At 38.7% G+C, this 19,579-nt stretch overlaps 1 protein-coding gene across 2 annotated transcripts in view; it reads left to right on the top strand.

The window, feature by feature from the left end:
• KDM3B (lysine demethylase 3B) overlaps window positions 1-19,579 on the top strand; it is a 56,590-nt gene that overhangs the window by 14,775 nt on the left and 22,236 nt on the right. The window contains exons 3-9 of one of the 2 annotated variants that reach the window (XM_057734019.1): window positions 2,484-2,597; window positions 5,233-5,338; window positions 6,943-7,067; window positions 8,915-8,989; window positions 11,651-12,250; window positions 15,430-16,666; window positions 17,554-17,755. In XM_057734019.1, coding sequence (XP_057590002.1) covers window positions 2,484-2,597; window positions 5,233-5,338; window positions 6,943-7,067; window positions 8,915-8,989; window positions 11,651-12,250; window positions 15,430-16,666; window positions 17,554-17,755 — 2,459 coding nt within the window. The remainder of the gene's footprint in view (window positions 1-2,483; window positions 2,598-5,232; window positions 5,339-6,942; window positions 7,068-8,914; window positions 8,990-11,650; window positions 12,251-15,429; window positions 16,667-17,553; window positions 17,756-19,579) is intronic. The other variant, XM_057734020.1, reaches the window with a different exon arrangement.

Here is a 19,579-nt window from a genome sequence, read left to right as displayed (position 1 = left end):
ATCTTTTGACCACCTTCACCCATTTCCCCCACTTCCCCCACCCCTGGCAACCACCAGTACATTCTCTGTGTCTATGAGTTCAGTTGTTTTAGATTCTACATGTAATTGAAATCATACCATATTTGTCTTTCTCTGACTTACTTCACTTAGCATAATGCCCTGGGGATTCAGCTGTGTTGTTGTAAATGGCAGGATTTCCTCCTTTTTTACAGCTGAATAATATTTCATTGTGTATAATGTTTGTGTGTGTATGTGTGTGTGTGTGTGTGTGTGTATACACCACATTTTCTTTATCCATTCATCCATCACTGAACACTTAAGTTGTTTCCATGTCTTGGCTATTGTAAATATCGCTGCAGTGAACATAGGGGTGCAGATATCTTTTCAAGATATGATTTCATTTCCTTCGGATAAATACCCAGAAGTGGGATTGTTGAATCATATGGTAGTTCTTATTTTTAATCTTTTGAGGAACGTCCATACTGTTTTCCATAGTGGCTGCACCAATTTACATTCCCACTGATGATGCACAAGAGTTCCCCCCCTCTCTACATCCTTGCCAGCACTTTTTATCTTTGTCTTTGATGATAGCGATTCTAATAGGTGTGAGGTGGTTACTCATTGTGGTTTTGATTTGCATTTCCTTGATGATTAGTGCAGTTTAGCCCCTTTTCATGTACCTTTTGGCCATTCGTCTGTCTTTGGAAAAATGTCTATTCAGGTGATTTCCCCATTTTTAAATCAGATTATTTGGGAGGGGGGTTGTTTTGTTTTTGGCATTTTAAATCAACACCCATTTATTAGTTGGGTGAGTTAGAAGCACAGACACTTTTTGTCCTGCTTCTTAGCTCAGAATCTCACAATGTAAAAATGCTATGTTCTCATCTGTGGTCGGTGGTCTTCCTCTAAGCTCCCACGTTTATGGCAGAATTCAGCTCCTTATGGCAGAATGCAATTCCAGTCTCCTTGCTGACTGTCAGCTGGGGATATTTGTGGGGTTCTTTTTTGCTCTTGAGTTGTATGAGTTTTTTTTAATGTATTTTAGATATTAACCTCTTATCAGATATATGATTTGCAAATATTTTTTCCCATTCCTTATGTTGCATTTTCATTTTGTTGATCATTTCTTTTGCCTTGTAGAAACCTTTAAGCTTGGTGTAGTCCCCCTTGTTTAATTTTGCTTTTGTTGGTTATGCTTAAAGTTTGTTTGTTTGTATGGCCGTGCACCACGGCCTACAGGATCTTAGTTCTCTGACCAGGGATCAAACCCAGGCCCACAGAAGTAAAAGTTCAGAGTCTTAACCACTGGACTGCCAGGGAAGCCCCTAATTTTTTTTTTTAATAATTGTTTTGTTTTCTGAAGTCAGACAAAATAGTGGTATAAAATTTAATTCTGAGAATATCCATTTGTTTCTATATGTTCTTTTAGCAAAGTATAGGCATAAATAGCTAGTTTTTTTTTTTAAAAATCTAATTCTCCTGTGACTAACCAAATTAAATAAAATTCAAAACAAAACTTTTTAACCTATTGATTATACATATCATCACTTACTGAACTGTCTTTTTTCTTGTTTTTTTTTTTTTTAATATTTATTTATTTATTTATTTTCTAATTTATTGGCTGTATTGGGTCTTGGTGCACGCTGGCTTTCCCGTAGTTGCAGAGAGCGGGGGCTATTCTTCATTGCAGTGCGAGGGCTTCTTATTATGATGGCTTCTCTTGTTGCAGAGCACAGGCTCTAGGTGTGGGGGCTTCAGCAGTTGTGGCATGTGGGCTCAACAGTTGTGGCTCACAGGTTCTAGAGAGCAGGCTCAATAGTTGTGGCACACGGGCTTAGTTGTTCCATGATATGTGGGATCTTCCCGGGCCAGAGCTCGAACACGTGTCCCCTGCATTGGCAGGAGGATTCTTAACCACTGCGCCACCAGGGAAGTCCTCATTTGTTTTTAAGGCCACTTTCCAGTTGAACTTTTAGAAGAAGTGCAAATGGATTTGGGTCCCTGGGTGACTTTAGCAGGCAGTTTATTTATGAAATAGTAATGTGAATTTACCCATGCATATTTATACCAGTGGTCATTTTAGAAATCTCATGAAGGTTTCTGGAGTTCTAGAGATGATAATGGTGTAACTCTTTATTCTGGGAACTTATTGTAATTTAGCATTCTTGGAGCCTGACAAGAAGATTAGTCAGATCACTAGAGAGAATGAGGAATTTCTCATTCTTCTTGTCCTTTTTAGCTGTAAATAAGAGTATTGAGCTGACTTATGCTCTAGTTTGCTTCATATGATTATTTGAGGGGCAGGTGCTGGGTTGGGAATGTCTCTCAGGACTTATGCTTTAGGTTATCTGTATTTACTGAGGTGAAAGATATATTAATAGTAGATATTTTCTCTGCAGTTAGAGATTCAGTTGAATTGTTATTTATTGTTATTTATTTTCTTTTCCAAGTTCTAATCAATTTCTTGTTATTGTACTTCACAGACTTTCACTCCCCTAGTAGATAAACTCGGTTTGGGTTCTGTGGTTCCAGTTGAATACCTTCTGGATCGAGAGCTTCGCTTCCTGTCAGATGCCAGTGGGTTGCATTTGTTCCAGGTACTTAACACTTGGTCTAGTCCTAAACTTGTTTCTCTCCTTGCTAATTTCTCTGTTGATTATAAATAGGGTGTTTCCCCTTTTCTTTTTTCTTTTTTTTAATTTCAGACAATATTTTTAATATCATTATGAAATTGCAGAGAATGGTTGGACTCTTAGATTTAAATTTTAATATTACTCCTCAACAGTCTTGACCAGGGTTTCTCAACCTCAACAATATTGACATTTTTGGTCTGTATTCTTTTTCTTTCTTTCTTTCTTTCTTTTTTTTCAATTTATTTTATTCATTTTAAAAATTTTATTTATTTATTCTTTTGGCTGCATTGGGTCTTCGTTGCTGCATGTGGGCTTTCACTTGTTGCAGAGAGCGGGGCTACTCTTCATTGCCGTGCGTGGGCATCTCATTGCAATGGCTTCTCTTGTTGCAGAGCATGGGCTCTAGTTATGCAGGCTCAGTTGCAGCTCACAGGCTCTAGAGCACGGGCTTAGTAGTTGTGGCCCACAGGCTTAGTTGCTCTGCAGCATGTGGGATCATCCCAGACCAGGGATCGAAACCGTGTCCCCTGCAATGCCAGGCAGATTCTTAACCACTGCGCAACCAAGGAAACCCTGTATTCTTTTTCACAGGGGGCTGTCCTGTGTATTGTTTGATGTCTGACAGCATCCCTGGCCTCTACCTATTAAATGCCAGCACTGAGTTGTGATAAGCAGAAGTGTTTCCCGACACTGCCAGTTGTTCCAGAAGGGGCAAAAATCAGCCCAGATAAAAATAATGGAGTGAAACAATTGCATGGGTGCCACAGTTGATCGTGTATGCTTTGGAAGAGATGGGATAATAGAAAAAGCAACATTTTAAGGAGGATAAAACAGTTTAATCTTGAAAAAGCTGAGTTGAGGGGCCCACAAAACACCCCATTATTATCTCACAGGTCAAATGTATTGGTCTGCCTATTATCAGTCTGCACAGGTGGCAGTATAAGTCAATTAATTATACTTTCCCCTTTTCTTTTAACATTGAAGCAAGTATTTCCTCCCAGTAATTACATGTGCCTTTTAAAGTTTCTTTGCTCCCTTGAAAAGTGCATTTGGTAACTGAGGTTTCTTTCCTCCTCTGTACACCCCACCCCACCCTAAAACCACTTAAGAATTAAGACCACAATTCTAAGGATTTCCTCAGAAGAGGTGGCTTCCCAAAGGTGGCTGCTTCTATAACTTGAGTCTGAGAGGACCTACACTTATGTCAGTGACAGGGAGGCTGCGAATTTGGACTGGTTCCAAGCAACATTAACTATTGAAGAGCTCAGGTATATTTTTAGTTATAAAAAAAGGGATGTTAGTAGTTTAAACAAGCTAGTGTATAAGTTAGAGTTTCAGAATTTATGGATGATAATATTTATTTCTCACTTGTAAGGGTTACTGTCGAAGGTTAAATATTAGGAGACTTCCAGGAGTTTTGCTGTGTTATTGAGGCAGCCAAGAGCAGTATTTCCTAAACTGTGTTCTGTGAAATATTAAGAATGATTTTTTTTTTGTTACTATGTTTTCCTTCCTCATGAGGCCTCACTCCCTCTCATCAGTCTTGCTTTATTCATCTTGTAATCCTAGTGGTTATATGAATAGGCACTCAGTGAATGTCAGATAAGTATCAAAATTAGCAAAAAGATTAACGTGGGAAGAAAAAGATTTACATGAAATAAAATGTTTTGTGGTCAAATACGTATGAGAAACACTGACCTAAACATGTTTTTTTCCTACATGTCTCCTAAGAGCCTTTACTATTTTACTATCATATGTAGAAACATATAGTATGCAGTTGATCCTTGAACAACACGGGTTTGCACTACACGGGTCCACTTATATGCGGATTTTTTTCAGTAAGTACAGTACCCATAAATTGATATGAATTTTTTTCACATTATCTTTTCATTTTTGATATCTAGTGTTAGTAATACTTATAACATCTACAGTGTTTTGTATTATATAAGGCTATCTTGATGTAGTGTACTGACAGATGATTCATCTAGTAAACAGACATCATAAACTTAGGATATCAAATACAGTACAGTACTGTAAATGTGTTTTTTCTTTCTTAAGATTTTCTTTTCTGTTGCTTACTTTATAATAAGAATACAGAAAAAATACATATGGTATACAAAATTTATGTTAATCAACTATTTATGTTATCAGTAAGTCTTCCAGTCAACAGTAGGCTATTAGTAGTTAAGTTTTGGGGAGTCAAAAGTAATATGCAGATTTTTGACTGCACAGGCTGGGGAAGTAGTTAGTGTCCCTAACCCCACATCTTGTTCAAAAGGGTATAATATTTCCTAAACTTAAACGATCCTAGCATCCTTAACTTTTCTTTTTTGGCCATGCTGTTGGCTTGTGGGATTTTAGTTCTCTGAGCAGGGATCGAACCTGGGCCCTCCGCAGTGAGAGGTGGGAGTCCTAACCACTGGACCACCAGGGAATTCTCCTTAACTTTTGTAGAGCATCTTGTGAGACTAGGGTTCTATGGAACGTTCTTTGGCAAATGCTGATGTAGAGCTCCTCAGGGTATAGTTTTTCTCTTCTAGTTAGATATTATTGCTGTTTATTTCAATATTCAGTTTTTTTCTTCTTTTATCTTCATCAGATGGGAACAGATAGCCAAAACCAGATTCTTTTGGAACATGCTGCTCTGAGAGAAACAGTTAATGCTTTGATCAGTGACCAAAAGCTGCAAGAGATATTTAGCCGAGGTAAGAACAGGTGGTCTTTGTCCCTGAATTCTGAACCAGGTGTATGGTCAGTGTTGAAAGTGATAGAATGGGGGGGATATCACGCAACTCTAAACATTTGTGTTTGTCTTCTTTTTGTGGGTAGTGTCAAGAGTAACTCCAGTTAGCTGGATCTCTAGAATAGATTGGAAAAATAGGATCTTACTCAGACCACTGTTTCCTCTTTGTATTACATTTCATAATACAAAGACAATTTTGTCTTTTATTTTTTTCATTTCTTAAATACTTATTAAGTACTAAGCTTGTACTAGACACTATGTTAAGGTACTGGGGATATAACCACAAGCTAGAAAATCTCTGTCCATGTTGATCATACTGTCTATAAGGTATGCTCTAAAGACTGTTAACACCAACAAATAACTTAGAATGTAAGGTATGTTCATAAAGGAAAGTGTCCACAGACTCATTCACATTAGCACCATGTTAATTTTTAAGAATGAAAACAAAAAAGAATTATTAGCATTTATTAATTTTTTTCCAGTTTGCATACACATTTTGCCCAAGATCTACACAAAGGGTAGACTGTTGCTTCATTTACTCTTCCCTTCATGTTGTACATCTACTCTTTGTCCTTTCTGACCCTCATGATAATCATGACTTTCAGTGAAATAGGATCCTTGGTTCTCTTTCGTCAAACTAAATCTAAATAGGTAAAGGTAGGAAAACTGGCCTCTCTGGGGAAGGAACATATCAGGGTAAAATGATGTTTAATAATCAAGGAAAGAAAAAAAGAAAATCAGGGAAAGGTATGGAGGAGGAAAGAATGTGAGGAAAAATAGCAGAGAGAAGAAAATCAAGTGGACAGAATGAGAGGTAAAGATGTTTGTGAGTATGTATAGAAAAAATAAGCTTAATTGTAGTTCTGAAAGATAATAATTTAAAATAAGCAGCGATTTAGCTATACAGTCTCAAGTGTATAAGATATGTAGGAGACAGAAACTCTCCTTCTTGCAGGGCCAGCTGAAATTGCAGGGTAACATTACCTGCTGATAAAGTAATATCTTTGAAACTCTGTATTCCTAGGAAGACAGGTGCTATATTTGTTCAAACTATTATTAATGCAGAGGCTGGAAACCTCATAAACTGAACTCTCCATCTACTGTAATGAAAGTCAGATAGCAAAGTGTAAATGGTTATATATCAATCCTGTGGTAACATAACAAAATAATACATTCAACTTACTGGCCTCCCACTTTTTTATATGTATACATCAGTTAGATCTGAGTAGATTTTCACATTACCTATAGTTTTTGATTTGTAAGTCTCCTTTCTCTTCCCTGTATTACTTTTAGAATTAGAAGATTGAAATAAAGTAGAATCAGAGGCCTGGGAGATTCTAAGAAATCTCCAAATAAACAGAATTTACAAAAGTCTCTGGGAAAAACCATGTTTTATTTTTAAGTTGCTGTGTATGGTAAATCTGAAATTGCTCATTTATTCAACTCTATACAAGAGGATTACAAGTGCCAGATATTTACACTATATAATTTTCTTTCTGTCTTTAGAAACAACCATGAAATACAGCTTAGCCAAAAATATTCACTACTGACTGATCTCTCCTTTAGGTCCCTACAGTGTTCAAGGTCACAGGGTCAAAGTATACCAGCCAGAGGGAGAAGAAAGTTGGCTCTGTGGTATTGTAAGCCATCAAGATTCCATGACCCGTCTTATGGAGGTGTCTGTAACTGAGGTGAGGCTCTCTGTTAATTTGTCTGAGGCCCCTCCATCCCCTTACTGAGGGTGGTGTAGAGAAAGGGAGCATTTCATTACATGTAAGAAGACTTGGGTTCCATCTCTGGCTTTATCACTTATTGATTCTATCACCTTGAGAAAGGCTGTGTAATTTTCTTAACCTCAGTGTTCTCATCTGTAAATTAGAGGTAATTAGGTAACCACCCCCAACCTTATAGCATATGTTTTGGGAACTGAGATAATGTATTTGAAAGTGTTTTGAAATCTATAAAATGGTATATAGACGTGAAGTGGTATTATTGTTATTTTATCATATTCATACAGTTTAGTATTTAAAAATCTAATCAGTTAGCATTTGCTTCTGTAATACTTATGCCACTCCTGGATGCTGAAAAAAAATGAATTGTTTCTAATGCAATAAATAGAAAAAACATAGCATCTAGAGCTACCTGGAGAATTCTCTGTCAAAAACAAGGAAGTATTTTGGGACTTCCCTGGTGGTCCAGTGGTTAAGACTTCACACTTCCACTGCAGGGGGTGTGAGTTCGATCCCTGGTTGGGGAACTGAGATCCCACATGCCGTGCAGTGTGGCCAAAAACAAAACAAAACAAAAACAACAACAGCAACAACTACAGAGTATTTTGAGGCAAACACATAGGTATTTATGATATCTTTGAATTGATTTCAGACTTGAACTCAACAGTCACATATAATGTAAACATAAATGATTTTAGTTATTTCTTAATTGAATTTTATTTATTATTCAGTCTTCATTAACAAGTCCCAAATGAGACACACATATATATAATAGATATTGAAAGCCATCCCTTCCACTAGGCAAATATTACTCCTCACAATGTTAACCACCATTATCAGTTTGGTATATATTCCATGTGCTTCCAAATATCTTCTCTGTGTGTGTGTGTATGATATTTATATATTGTCTATCTAGGAGATAACTGTATAAATCATACCTTATTAACAAATGGGATCACATGATACATATAGTTCTTTGATTTACCTTTTTTACTTAATTTTAATTCGTCAACATCCTTCTGTGTAAATATATATAGAAATCTATCAATACTTCGTCCTTTTAAAATAGATACATACTATTCACTGAATGGATGTATCATAACTAATTTAATTTAAAATTGATGGACATTTTCGGGGATATGTGTATAAAAACAGATGATTGAACCTGGTGTACCCCCCCCCCAAAAAATAATAAAAAAAATAAAATAAAATAAAATTGATGGACATTTAAATCATTGCCGGTATTTTCATTAATACAAATAATGCTGCACTGAATATCCTTGAGCATATATCATTGTATACTGTTTCACATTATTGGAATAAATTCCTAAGTGTGTAATTGCTAGGTCAAAGAATATCCACATTAAATCTGACAATATCTGTCAAATTGGCACCTCCCAAAACCTTTTGTTTTTTTAATAGTAGAGTGGTGCTTTTAATGATTACTGGTTCTGAAGGTTTTTTTTTTTTTTTTAGTTACAGAATCGGAAGGTTTTAGAAATGCAGAATTTGAAATTAATATCCCTAAAAGAGACACTTGGGCATTGAACTCAATTTTTTCATTCATTTGTTTAACAAATATTTGTGTGATTACCATATTCTAGACCTTGTTTCAGATGTTGTTATTCTGGCAGTGAATGAAATAGTAGAGATCCCTGTTCATGGATCTTCCATTCTAGCAGGGGAGTAGAAACAAATAGAGATAATTACATAGATTAGAAAAATACATAGTTATGTCTTTGGTGGACAAGGCATTAAGTCTCTTTTCTCCTTTTTTCCTATTTTCTACTATACTGCTCCTACTGTAGAGTGGTGAGATCAAGTCCGTAGATCCCAGACTGATCCATGTGATGCTGGTGGATAATTCAACGCCTCAGAGCGAGGTACAGTAATGAGCTGGGTCTCTGAGCAGACTCATGAGCTTGTGTTATCTTGTTACATAGACTTCCTTATATGTGTGTTATCCATGGATGCCCTTTGGGTTTCAGTTCTGACCACTGTACATTTCTTGCTCTCTCCACGGTCTTGTCTAGTTCAGGGAGCATAATCTCAAGAAAGAGACCGAGTCTGAGAAAACCCTTTTTATCATGGCTATGTTGCCTAGCTGTTTTAAAATCCATGGCCTATTTTTTTCTTACATTTTTTCAGGACAGGTATATTTGAAAGCTACAGTAGACAAAGCTGTAATAAGCGGTAGTAATATTCATGACCTACCCAGTAATGAGAAATGAAAGAGAAGCTACATCCTCTTTTTCTTTCCATTAGGTGGTGGTGAGCTCCAAGGAAATCTGAAATTCCATATCCCGAGAAGAGTCAAATCAAACTGGTGCCTAGTTCAGTGCTCAGCACACAGTGGATTACTCCATAATTACTGTGAATGAGGCCAACTCTTGGTTCATTCAGAATTATCAAAACCCATAAAAAGATACATTATAAAACAGTGCCTGAACCAATCAAGGAATCCTGTATGAATCTCCTTCAGTAGGGTGTTGACTTGGACAGCCATCTGTCCATATGTTCCTCACTGTCTCTTAGCACCTGTGTAGCGTTGCTCTCTTGGCTGCTCCTGCTGAGTATACAGTTCTTCCTCATCTTCTTTATCTAGTCATTTTGGGCTTGATAAAACAAGATTAGGGTAGGAAAAGAAGAATCAGGGTTAAATTTAATAGCTCTTTACTGCATATTATATTATTACAAATAGGATAATTCTCTTGACTGTGTTTACATGGCTGAGAAACACTTGTTACTTTGATGCTATGTTGGGTCCCTCTTTTATTTCCTTCCTCATTTCATTCATTCTTTAAGCACCTATTATATGCCAGGTACTGTTTAGCTGGCCAGATGCAGCTAGAGAGTACTGATCTCAGTGTTCTAGTCTGTCTACTCACATATGAGTAGCTCACCTTAAGTAGAACATACATGTAAGTTGTTGCTCAGGGAGTTGCTATGAGCCAGGCTCTGTAAGTTGGCTGAATGAGTTAAAGGTGAGATCTGTGGTTTTCAGCAGTAAATGTTGATTCTTCCCTTTTCAGCTTTGCCATGATATGACTGTCTTCTTAGCTAGCAAAATATAATTATTGACAATTCTGCCAAGTTTTACAGTAACCCTTCTTAGAGGTCCATGGTCACCTCATCTCCTTGAAAGAAAGAAAGGAGAGATTTCACTAATCGTACTTCCATACTTCACATTACCGAAAACTCGGTGGTGATAGAGGTTGAAGAAAGGGTAAAAAGGTTTTAAAAGGGTCAAATGAAAACAATTCTTAACAGAAACAGTTCTTGAGTGAAATATTTATAAACTTCGATTAATATTACCAAAATCATGGGGAAAACAAATAAATCTTGAGCTTTGTTTAAGGTTTGTAGAAGGAAATTAAGGGAGAAAAGACAGAAATGAAAGCCAGAAAAAAAAAAAAGAAGAAAAGAAAACTAGAACTGGCAAGAAGAAATGTACAATTTGAAAAAGTTTCAGTTATAACAGTTATAATAATGATTACAACAAAGATACAGATCTGCATAAAGAATCTGTAAGTATTCAAGGGCAGTAAGAGTAATCAAGTTGGTAAATAATAATGGCCAAATAACTGTATCACTAGCTTATTGCCACCCCAGCACATTATCTGAATAAAATTACCTGAAAGCTAAATGAAGCTAAAAAGAAAACCCACTTTATCATGGGATACCAGTCTAAGAATGTTCCAGATCTGTTGCTTGAGAGAATGTTAGCTGTTTCCCAAGTCCCTGTCCTCTTGACCTTCTTAGGGAAAGAGTTTTTATTCAGAGATAGGAATTGCCCCTTTTAATTCTCTGTCTTTTAAGGTTGTCTGACCTCTCAAATAAGGCACAAATAAGATTTCATAAGATAGGCTGATTTGGAGCTAAGAGATTTGGTTGTTTGATTATGGTAGCCTGCCTTTTTAGCTTTCTCCTGTCTAATGCTTTGAAATAAGGTCTGGAGATTTTTTGTGTCTTTATAGTGTCCATAAGAGCAATTCAAACTTGTCTCTGTTGGGCTCACTTTTCCTCTGGTCACAGACTCATAAATGTTGGTTTTCCTGTTCTTACTTAAGTTGTCACCAGTTTTTAGTGACTTCTGGATAGAAGAGGTTTTATATTTTAATACTTGAAATGCCTGTTTTTGTCAAACAAGGAGATAAATATAAAATAAAGCAGATTTTTTTTTCATCAAGGGGCAAATAAGTTCCCAGCCTAGCTCTAGCAGTCTATTTTGTAAAAGAAATTCCATAAATTTTTAAAATCCTAAAAAAAGTCCATTTGAGGAAGTAGTGCATTTTACTTAATGGAAGGTTTGCCAAGTTAGTTAACTTCTTAGTAACCGTTATCTTGAATATGTGTACATAAATTGAATCACAGGAAGATTCGAGCTTTTTAAAAAGGGGATGTCTTAGAGCTGGCATTAGAATTTGGCAATCTATACCAGCTTTGATTGTCTGCTTCTACAAATGGGAAAGAGCTAACGGTTTATGGTTTTCACAGGATGGAAGGTCCCTTGTAATAAATCTTTTTTGAATTTTGTTTTGTAGGGGGGTACGTTAAAAGCAGTAAAATCTTCCAAAGGAAAGAAGAAGAGAGAGAGCATAGAGGGGAAAGATGGCCGGAGGAGGAAAAGTGCTTCGGACTCTGGGTGTGACCCTGCATCAAAGAAATTAAAAGGAGACAGGGGTGAAGTAGACAGTAATGGGAGCGATGGAAGCGAGGCAAACCGAGGGCCCTGGAAAGGAGGGAATGCCAGTGGAGAGCCAGGGCTGGATCAGAGAGCCAAGCAGCCACCGACTACATTTGTCCCTCAGATTAACCGCAACATTCGCTTTGCCACTTACACCAAAGAAAATGGCAGGACTCTGGTGGTGCAGGATGAGCCCGTAGGCGGGGACACAGCTGTACCTTTCACTCCATATTCTACAGCCACAGGTCAGACACCTTTGGCCCCAGAGGTGGGTGGAGCAGAAAATAAAGAGGCAGGAAAAACACTGGAACAAGTTGGCCAGGGTATGGTGGCTTCAGCAGCTGTGGTCACTACCGCCACCTCCACCCCAACCACGGTGAGGATCTCAGACACTGGCCTTGCAGCAGGGACTGGGCCGGAAAAACAGAAAGGCAGCTGGTCGCAGGCCCCAGGAGAGGTGAGTTGTTTCAGGGGTAGATTTGCAAGGTTTGGGTTCACTCTTTCACCCTACTTTGTTCTTAACACATTAAAAAGCATCTCAAATGCCACAGGGAAGGAGTATTTCTGAGATGTGCTTAAATTGTATTCTGTGGATAGTGCTTTACTTCTCATTGGGCAAATGTCTGTATTTTTAAAACTTTATCAGCTCTTAAGTCACCTGAACAATTGGGCTAATCAAAAACTGATTATACAACCCAATTTAATGAGTTGTTAAAATAGATCTAATGGGGAATCTTTTCAGTTTAGTTATCTGTTTAGTTCATGTAGTGGTTGTGCCTCCACCAGGCCTTGTGAGAGGCATGGTTAATGAATTATATAGTGTTGGTAACAGTGAACACTATAATTAAGGCTACGTGAAAGCTACTATTACCAACCCCTGTTTTCAGTTCATCATTTTCTGTATTTTCCTTTGAGGCTGGGCTGCTGCTTTCTATGATTTGATATGACCTAGAGGTTTTTCTTTTGTTTCCCCTAACTTAATCTTTTAAACCTTACCTGGAAATTTTGTTGGAATTAATCACAGTAGTATCCAGTTACTGTGTTCTTTATCTGACCTGCATGTATTGTTGCTGAAGTAGCACTTTTGTTAAGTACAAGTTAACATTAAGTTGGCTCCCCAGTCAAATTTGAAACAGTATCAAAATCAGTTCTTATAGTCTTTTGTTTCTTATTTTGGTCACCAAAGTATGATTTATGATGCTAGTCATATTTATTTCAAACTGGCTGTTAATTCAAGCTAGAGTATGAAATATAAATAAAATACTAATTGATTTTTTAAATTATGTATAGAAAGCTACTGTGTGCTAAGTACTGTATATTATAAACAAAGAATTGAAATCCTGTTTGAAGGAGCTCACATCCTAAAATGGAATCATTTTATAACAGTGTATAACCGTGCCATATAAAACATAAAACACGGCATATACATTTCATCTGACTTCTTCCTCTCCCTAGCAGTTTGTTCATCTCTAGTGTGCAGGGATGGGGAAGGAGGTGAAGTGCCCAGGCAGAAGAGAAGGCCTATAAATGCAAATTTCACACTCTTCATGGTTTGTTCTCTGTTAGTTTACTGGCATTCCCAAGAGAACTAGGTGGGGATCTTATGTGGATTTCCAGTATGGGTAAGTCATCATATTGCCTAGATTGATTAAAATCAAGTCCATGTCAAAGGCAGAGTAGATGTAAATGGGGATTACAAAATAGACCAAGTATTACATGCTGGAAGAAGAGACCCACTGAATGCTTTGTTCTTGGAGTAGCAAAGCTGAATAAATGAACTGTGGATTCAAAGGGCATTTTCCAAATAAATTTGAGAAATTTCTGTATCAGTAACTTTGCTGATGTGTTAGCCTAGGTATTCTCTTGGGATATGATTTAAAAGTATGGAAATGGATATTTCCGTCATGAAGTAGGGATACAGCCCCCCAGGAAACTTCTTGCCCTAAAAATTGTGTTGAAATCAGTTTGTCATGACTTTCTTATAAGAAAAGGATTTGAAATTTAATCATTTGGAGAAAATGAAAGACCATCCAAATTATTTTTTATTTTTAAAGAGTAACTTTAGTAGTGAAACCTGAGATCCTTATGCTCATTCCTGTAGTCATGCAGGCATCAAGGCTCCTGGCCACATTCTGCCAGTGAAACAACAGCATAGCATCAGTGCTGTGTCTGTTCTCCTCTTTTTATTTGGAGGAGTTTAATGCTGGTCAATGGGAAGGAAAAAAGAATGAACTAAGTTTTTGACTATTAAATGCCCTGAAGCAGTCTCTGTAGCAGATGTCAACTGGAGGCAAGCCATAGGTGACCTGCCTAGTTCTCATGCCTTTTAGCAACCCCAAAGAAAATCCTAATGTAGACACCTCTTGCATATCTAAAGAATATCTTAAATAAGTTGAATCCCCCGCCCCCCTTTTAACAACACCCTTTCATTTATCTGGCATAAATTTTTAAAATTTTATGTGTAAAATAACACAACATAAAATTTACCATTCACACCATTTGAAGTGTACAATACTGTGGCATTTATACATTCACAGTGTAATGCAACTGTCACCACTGTCTAGTTAAAGAAATTTTCTTCTCCCCAGAAAGAAATTCCATATCCATTAAGCAGTCATGGAATAATTTTTATTTCCAAGTATTACATAAGCGCTCATACCTACCTATGGATATTTCTCTGTATTATGCACATATATGGGTATGTAACATGCCATATGAAAGTGACTCTAACACTTCTTGATGGATACATCCTTTTTTTTATTCAAATGCAGAAGTTAGCATTTTTAAGGTATAAAAAAACTTTTTTCATTCTCCAATTTGTTATGCAGAATGCTTTTATTTGGTGGGTATATCAGTATCTACAGTTTCCCACGTTGGAGACTTGTTAGTTCCTAATAATAACAGAAGGGTTCAGTAACTGGTGTACTTTCTTTAATTTAGCACCTTTTGGTCTAACTTCAATTGAAACAGCTGAAAAACTTTTAGGTTGACTTGGACCCGTAAATAAATGGCTAAATTCCAAAAGGATCCATCTTGGCAAGTAATAAAGAAAATACTTTTAATATTTAGTATATAAGTATAGAAAACATTAATAAAGACTAATAAAGAAAATACTCTTCCTTAATGTACAGTGGACTTGTCACAGGGCTGAAGTCACTTTTGTAAGATGGTCAATTTGCAATGGCTTAAATAAACCAAAACTTTAACCATAGTCCCTTAGTCTTTGAGATAGATTAATATTACAGGGTCACTAGTAATATTTCACTATATTTCAGTGAACACTGATGTCCTTTGGGGAACCCTTTTCTTCAGTTCCTGCCAGAGTCTTCATTCCTAAATAGATACTTAGTAGCCTAAACAGCCTCCTAGTGCTCTGACAGCCAGTTGGCTAACAACCAAGGGAATGGCAGGATATCATTCATCCTGCCATCTCTAGCTAACCTTGCTAAAGATCCCCTCTATGTTGTCTGTGGCAGTTTTCTTCCCTGGTGAAATACAGTTGTGAGAGCAGTTTTCCTGGAATTGTAGGAGAGAAAAGTTGATTGACCCACAAGAAATGTTGGCCTAGGTCCAAGAAGATATTGTAAGGTTGTCAAGAGAAGCCAGCATCACTAACTCAGGCTATCTTCTTTTCAGAATTCAAGAAATTCTATTCTGGCCTCTTCTGGATTTGGAGCATCTCTCCCAAGTTCATCACAAGCTTTGACTTTTGGAAGTGGAAGGAGCCAGTCCAATGGGGTTCTAGCCACAGAGAACAAACCTTTGGGCTTCTCTTTTGGCTGTAGCTCTGCACCAGAGTCTCAGAAAGATTCTGATCTCTCTAAAAACTTGTTTTTTCAATGCATGTCCCAAACTTTACCCACCAGTAACTACTTCACTACCGTTTCAGAGAGTTTGGCTGATGATTCCTCCAGTCGAGACTCATTCAAACAAAGCCTTGAGAGCCTATGTAAAGGAAGATCCGCTCTTGGAGCAGACACTAAATCAGGCTCTAAGGCTGGTAGCTCTGTGGATCGGAAAGTGCCTGCAGAGTCCATGCCCACCCTCACGCCAGCCTTCCCACGGAGCCTCCTAAATGCCCGCACCCCAGACAGTCATGAAAATCTATTTTTACAGCCCCCTAAACTGTCCCGAGAAGAGCCTTCTAACCCTTTCTTGGCATTTGTGGAGAAAGTTGAACATAGCCCTTTCAGCAGCTTTGCATCTCAGGCATCAGGTAGCTCTTCCTCTGCTACCTCTGTCACCTCCAAGACGGCACCCAGCTGGCCCGAGTCTCACTCCTCTACTGATACGGCATCTTTAGCAAAGAAGAAAACCCTCTTCATCACAACTGACTCCTCCAAACTGGTGTCTGGTGTTCTGGGCTCAGCTCTTACCACTGGGGGGCCAAGCCTCTCCGCTATGGGGAATGGCCGCTCCAGTTCACCCACCAGCAGCCTCACCCAGCCCATTGAGATGCCTACTCTCTCCTCCAGCCCCACAGAGGAGCGACCAACTGTGGGGCCTGGGCAGCAGGACAATCCTCTTCTTAAAACCTTTAGTAACGTCTTTGGCAGGCACTCAGGCAGCTTTCTGTCCTCCCCAGCAGATTTTTCACAGGAGAACAAAGCTGCTTTTGAAGCTGTGAAAAGGTTCTCACTGGATGAGCGAAGCTTGGCTTGCAGACAGGACTCAGACTCCAGTACCAATAGTGACCTGTCAGATTTGAGCGACTCTGAGGAGCAGCTGCAAGCCAAGACTGGCCTGAAGGGGATTCCGGAGCATCTGATGGGGAAGCTGGGCCCCAATGGGGAGCGTAGTGCTGAGCTGTTGCTGGGAAAAGGCAAAGGGAAACAGGCCCCCAAGGGCCGGCCTCGGACTGCCCCCTTGAAAGGTGATCCTGCTGGGGTTATGCATGGGCTTGGCTCTGGCACTAGCTTCAAATTCTTATTGTGCTCTTGGGCAGCAGAGACCCTCTCTTTGATGGAAAGTTCTGTAATCTCATAGAATTACATGGTCAAAAGGGCCCAGTAGGGGCACCTCATCAGACCTTCTGGTTCGGGGCAAGATTGATCTAAACCAGTACTGTAAGAGGGGTATCGGTCCTGTGTAATGATAATCCCACGAAATCTTGATCGTCTGTTATTTTTGTTTAGGAGATTCTTTCCTTGTGTATTTCTCTTGCCTTTGGCCCTCCTCTTTAATTTACTTAGGTAAGTTACTCAGTACTAATCTTCATTTTCACATAGCAGCCTTTAGTAGAGTTGATGAAGCAAAGAGAACCACTCCTCAATTTGCTCCTCTCTGTCACATATATATGGTTTTAACACCTTTTCCGAACTCCGTTAACTCCTGTGGAGTGAGGTTGTGGTCCAAAATTGTGTAAGGGTAAGTGTCAAAGAGAAAATCTGATGGTAAAAGTTGCCATTCTTGTTAGGATTTGGTATCCCATGGGAGCCCCAAGTGTTCCTGATTAGTAGAACAGTTATATCCAGGGGCCTAGTGGCAAGAGACTACCTTCTGCCTTCTTGAGTTTTCCTCAACCATGCTCAGAGTTGTTTTGTTGTCATGGGGTACTTCCCATAAATTCTCCATGGTGCTTAGCTCCTAGTTGAAGCCTCTTTGTTCACTCTCTCAAGGAAGGACCTGATGGGCTCATGTCCTTTCAGTGCAAGGAGGAGGGACTCAGGTCAGGACAAGTGTCTGTCCCAGCAGGATTATGTTATTGAGTCTCATTTAAACCTTTCATGACCAACCATTTCTCTTCCTCCCCTGCCACAGTTGGCCAGTCAGTGCTGAAAGATGTGAGCAAAGTGAAGAAGCTGAAGCAGTCCGGAGAGCCCTTCCTGCAGGATGGGTCATGCATCAATGTAGCCCCTCACCTGCACAAGTGTCGTGAGTGCCGCCTGGAGCGGTATCGGAAGTTTAAGGAACAGGAGCAAGATGATTCCACTGTGGCCTGCCGCTTCTTTCACTTCCGGAGGTACCCAAGCTCCTCTCTTTGTCTCCTCCCAGTTTCATTAGTGATACATAACTTCCACTTTTTCTCTGAGTTGGTAAACATATCTCACCATCTTTTTATTGTTTTCCTGAACTACATTGTTCTGCCATCCCATTAGTGACCACTTAGTTGTTGGGATTGTGAAATGATATGTGACTTAGTCCTTAGAGAATTGAAATTGAACAGTCTCACCTGCTGCTCCCTGAACTGTGTTGAGTTATTCCTAACTTGGGTTGCATTTGAAACTAGTGGTGTGAATAGAAGGGTGCCATTTTGTATTATAGATCTGCCTGACCACTTACTCCTTTTTAATGCTAGAGTAACTTGAGTCCACTAGAGAGAAGGGAAAATAAGATTAGGAGATAATGTGAACCCTCTTTGAAATAGAGATAACTATTGAAAATTCTAGGAATATCCCTTGCTTATACCAAGCAACAGCTATTTGGTCACTTTTCTTCTGCTTGATAAACTTAGAAGAGGAATTTTTTCTAGGCAGTCATTCAAGTGTCCTTAGTTTCGTATCCATGTTTATCCATGTGACATGGATTCACTTATTCAGCAAATGTTTATTGAGCGTTTAATGTGTGCCAGCCATTGTTGTGGCATTGAGGATTAAACAGTGCACAAAACCATCAAATTCCAGCCCTCAGGAGGCTCTTTGGGAATGCTGATAGTAAATAAGAAAGAAAAAAAAGTTAAATATATGGCATGTCAATCTATAATAACTATGAGGAAGATAAGGAAAAGGGGATTGAAGTGTGGGTAGGCTAAAGAGACTACAGTTTAAATAGGGCGACTTGATGGGGGAATTCCCTGGTGGTCCAGTGGTTAGGACTGCACGCTTCTACTGCTGGGGGCTTGGGTTCGATCCCTGGTCAGGAAACTGAGATCCCACATGCCACACGGCACGGCAAAAAAAAACCCAAAAAAACAGTTTTGATAGATTGATGGAAGAAAGCCTGAATGACATGGATTAAGAGAAAATAAAAGGAACTAGTGACTGTCAGTATAGACAACTCTTTTAAGAAACTTTGATCCTACAAACAGATAAATGGAAGTGGGTATGGGATCAAGGGGATTTTTGAGATAGCACGTTCAAATACTGATAAGAGTGATTCAGTAGAGATGAAAATAGATGATGTAGAAGAGAGAATTAGTGGAGGGATGCCTATGCAGGAGGGTAGGATGTAGAGCATAGGTAGAGAGATTGGTCTTCACCAGTACCTAGTTCATCCATAGTAGCAGAAGATGAGATGGAGTACAGGGGTCGAGTGGCAGGAATGTGCGATAGTGTGGGAGCTTGGGAATTCTCTTCTGGCTCCTTGTGGAATTTTTTTAGTGACATACTTAGCAAGGTCCTTGTGGGGAAAATAATACTGGGGGTTTGAAAAGAAAGATGTTAAACAGGCATCTAGGAGAGGGAACACACCAGGAAACTGTATTGTGGCTGCCACGCAATATTAAGGGCTCACCTGACATTAGTAGACATGAATTTCAAGTGTGACAGTAAGCATAGCTCTGCATTTTTCTCTGGTCGCATTCAGTGGTGTAGGTGCTGGTGTGGAACAGGTGGTTGGAGAAACTGGTGGATATTTCTGGGGACAGCTTTTTAAAGAACCCAGACCTACTAGGTTGTTAACAAGCCTTCCTATTAGTGCATACTGTGTTGGTCTAATACGGTGAAATTTCTTAACTCAGCCTGATTCCTGTTAAGTCTCATTTAATCTCTTTTAGGTCCTAAGATTTTAAATGTGTGTTGGTGTGTATGGTTGCTGCTATTTACAGTGTATTTGACTGTGTACCTTC

Source organism: Hippopotamus amphibius, chromosome 1, assembly GCF_030028045.1.
Source record: "Hippopotamus amphibius kiboko isolate mHipAmp2 chromosome 1, mHipAmp2.hap2, whole genome shotgun sequence".
Taxonomy (NCBI): domain Eukaryota; kingdom Metazoa; phylum Chordata; class Mammalia; order Artiodactyla; family Hippopotamidae; genus Hippopotamus; species Hippopotamus amphibius.
The sequence above is the reverse complement of the archived record's forward strand: the minus strand, read 5'-3'. Positions and strand labels throughout refer to the sequence as shown.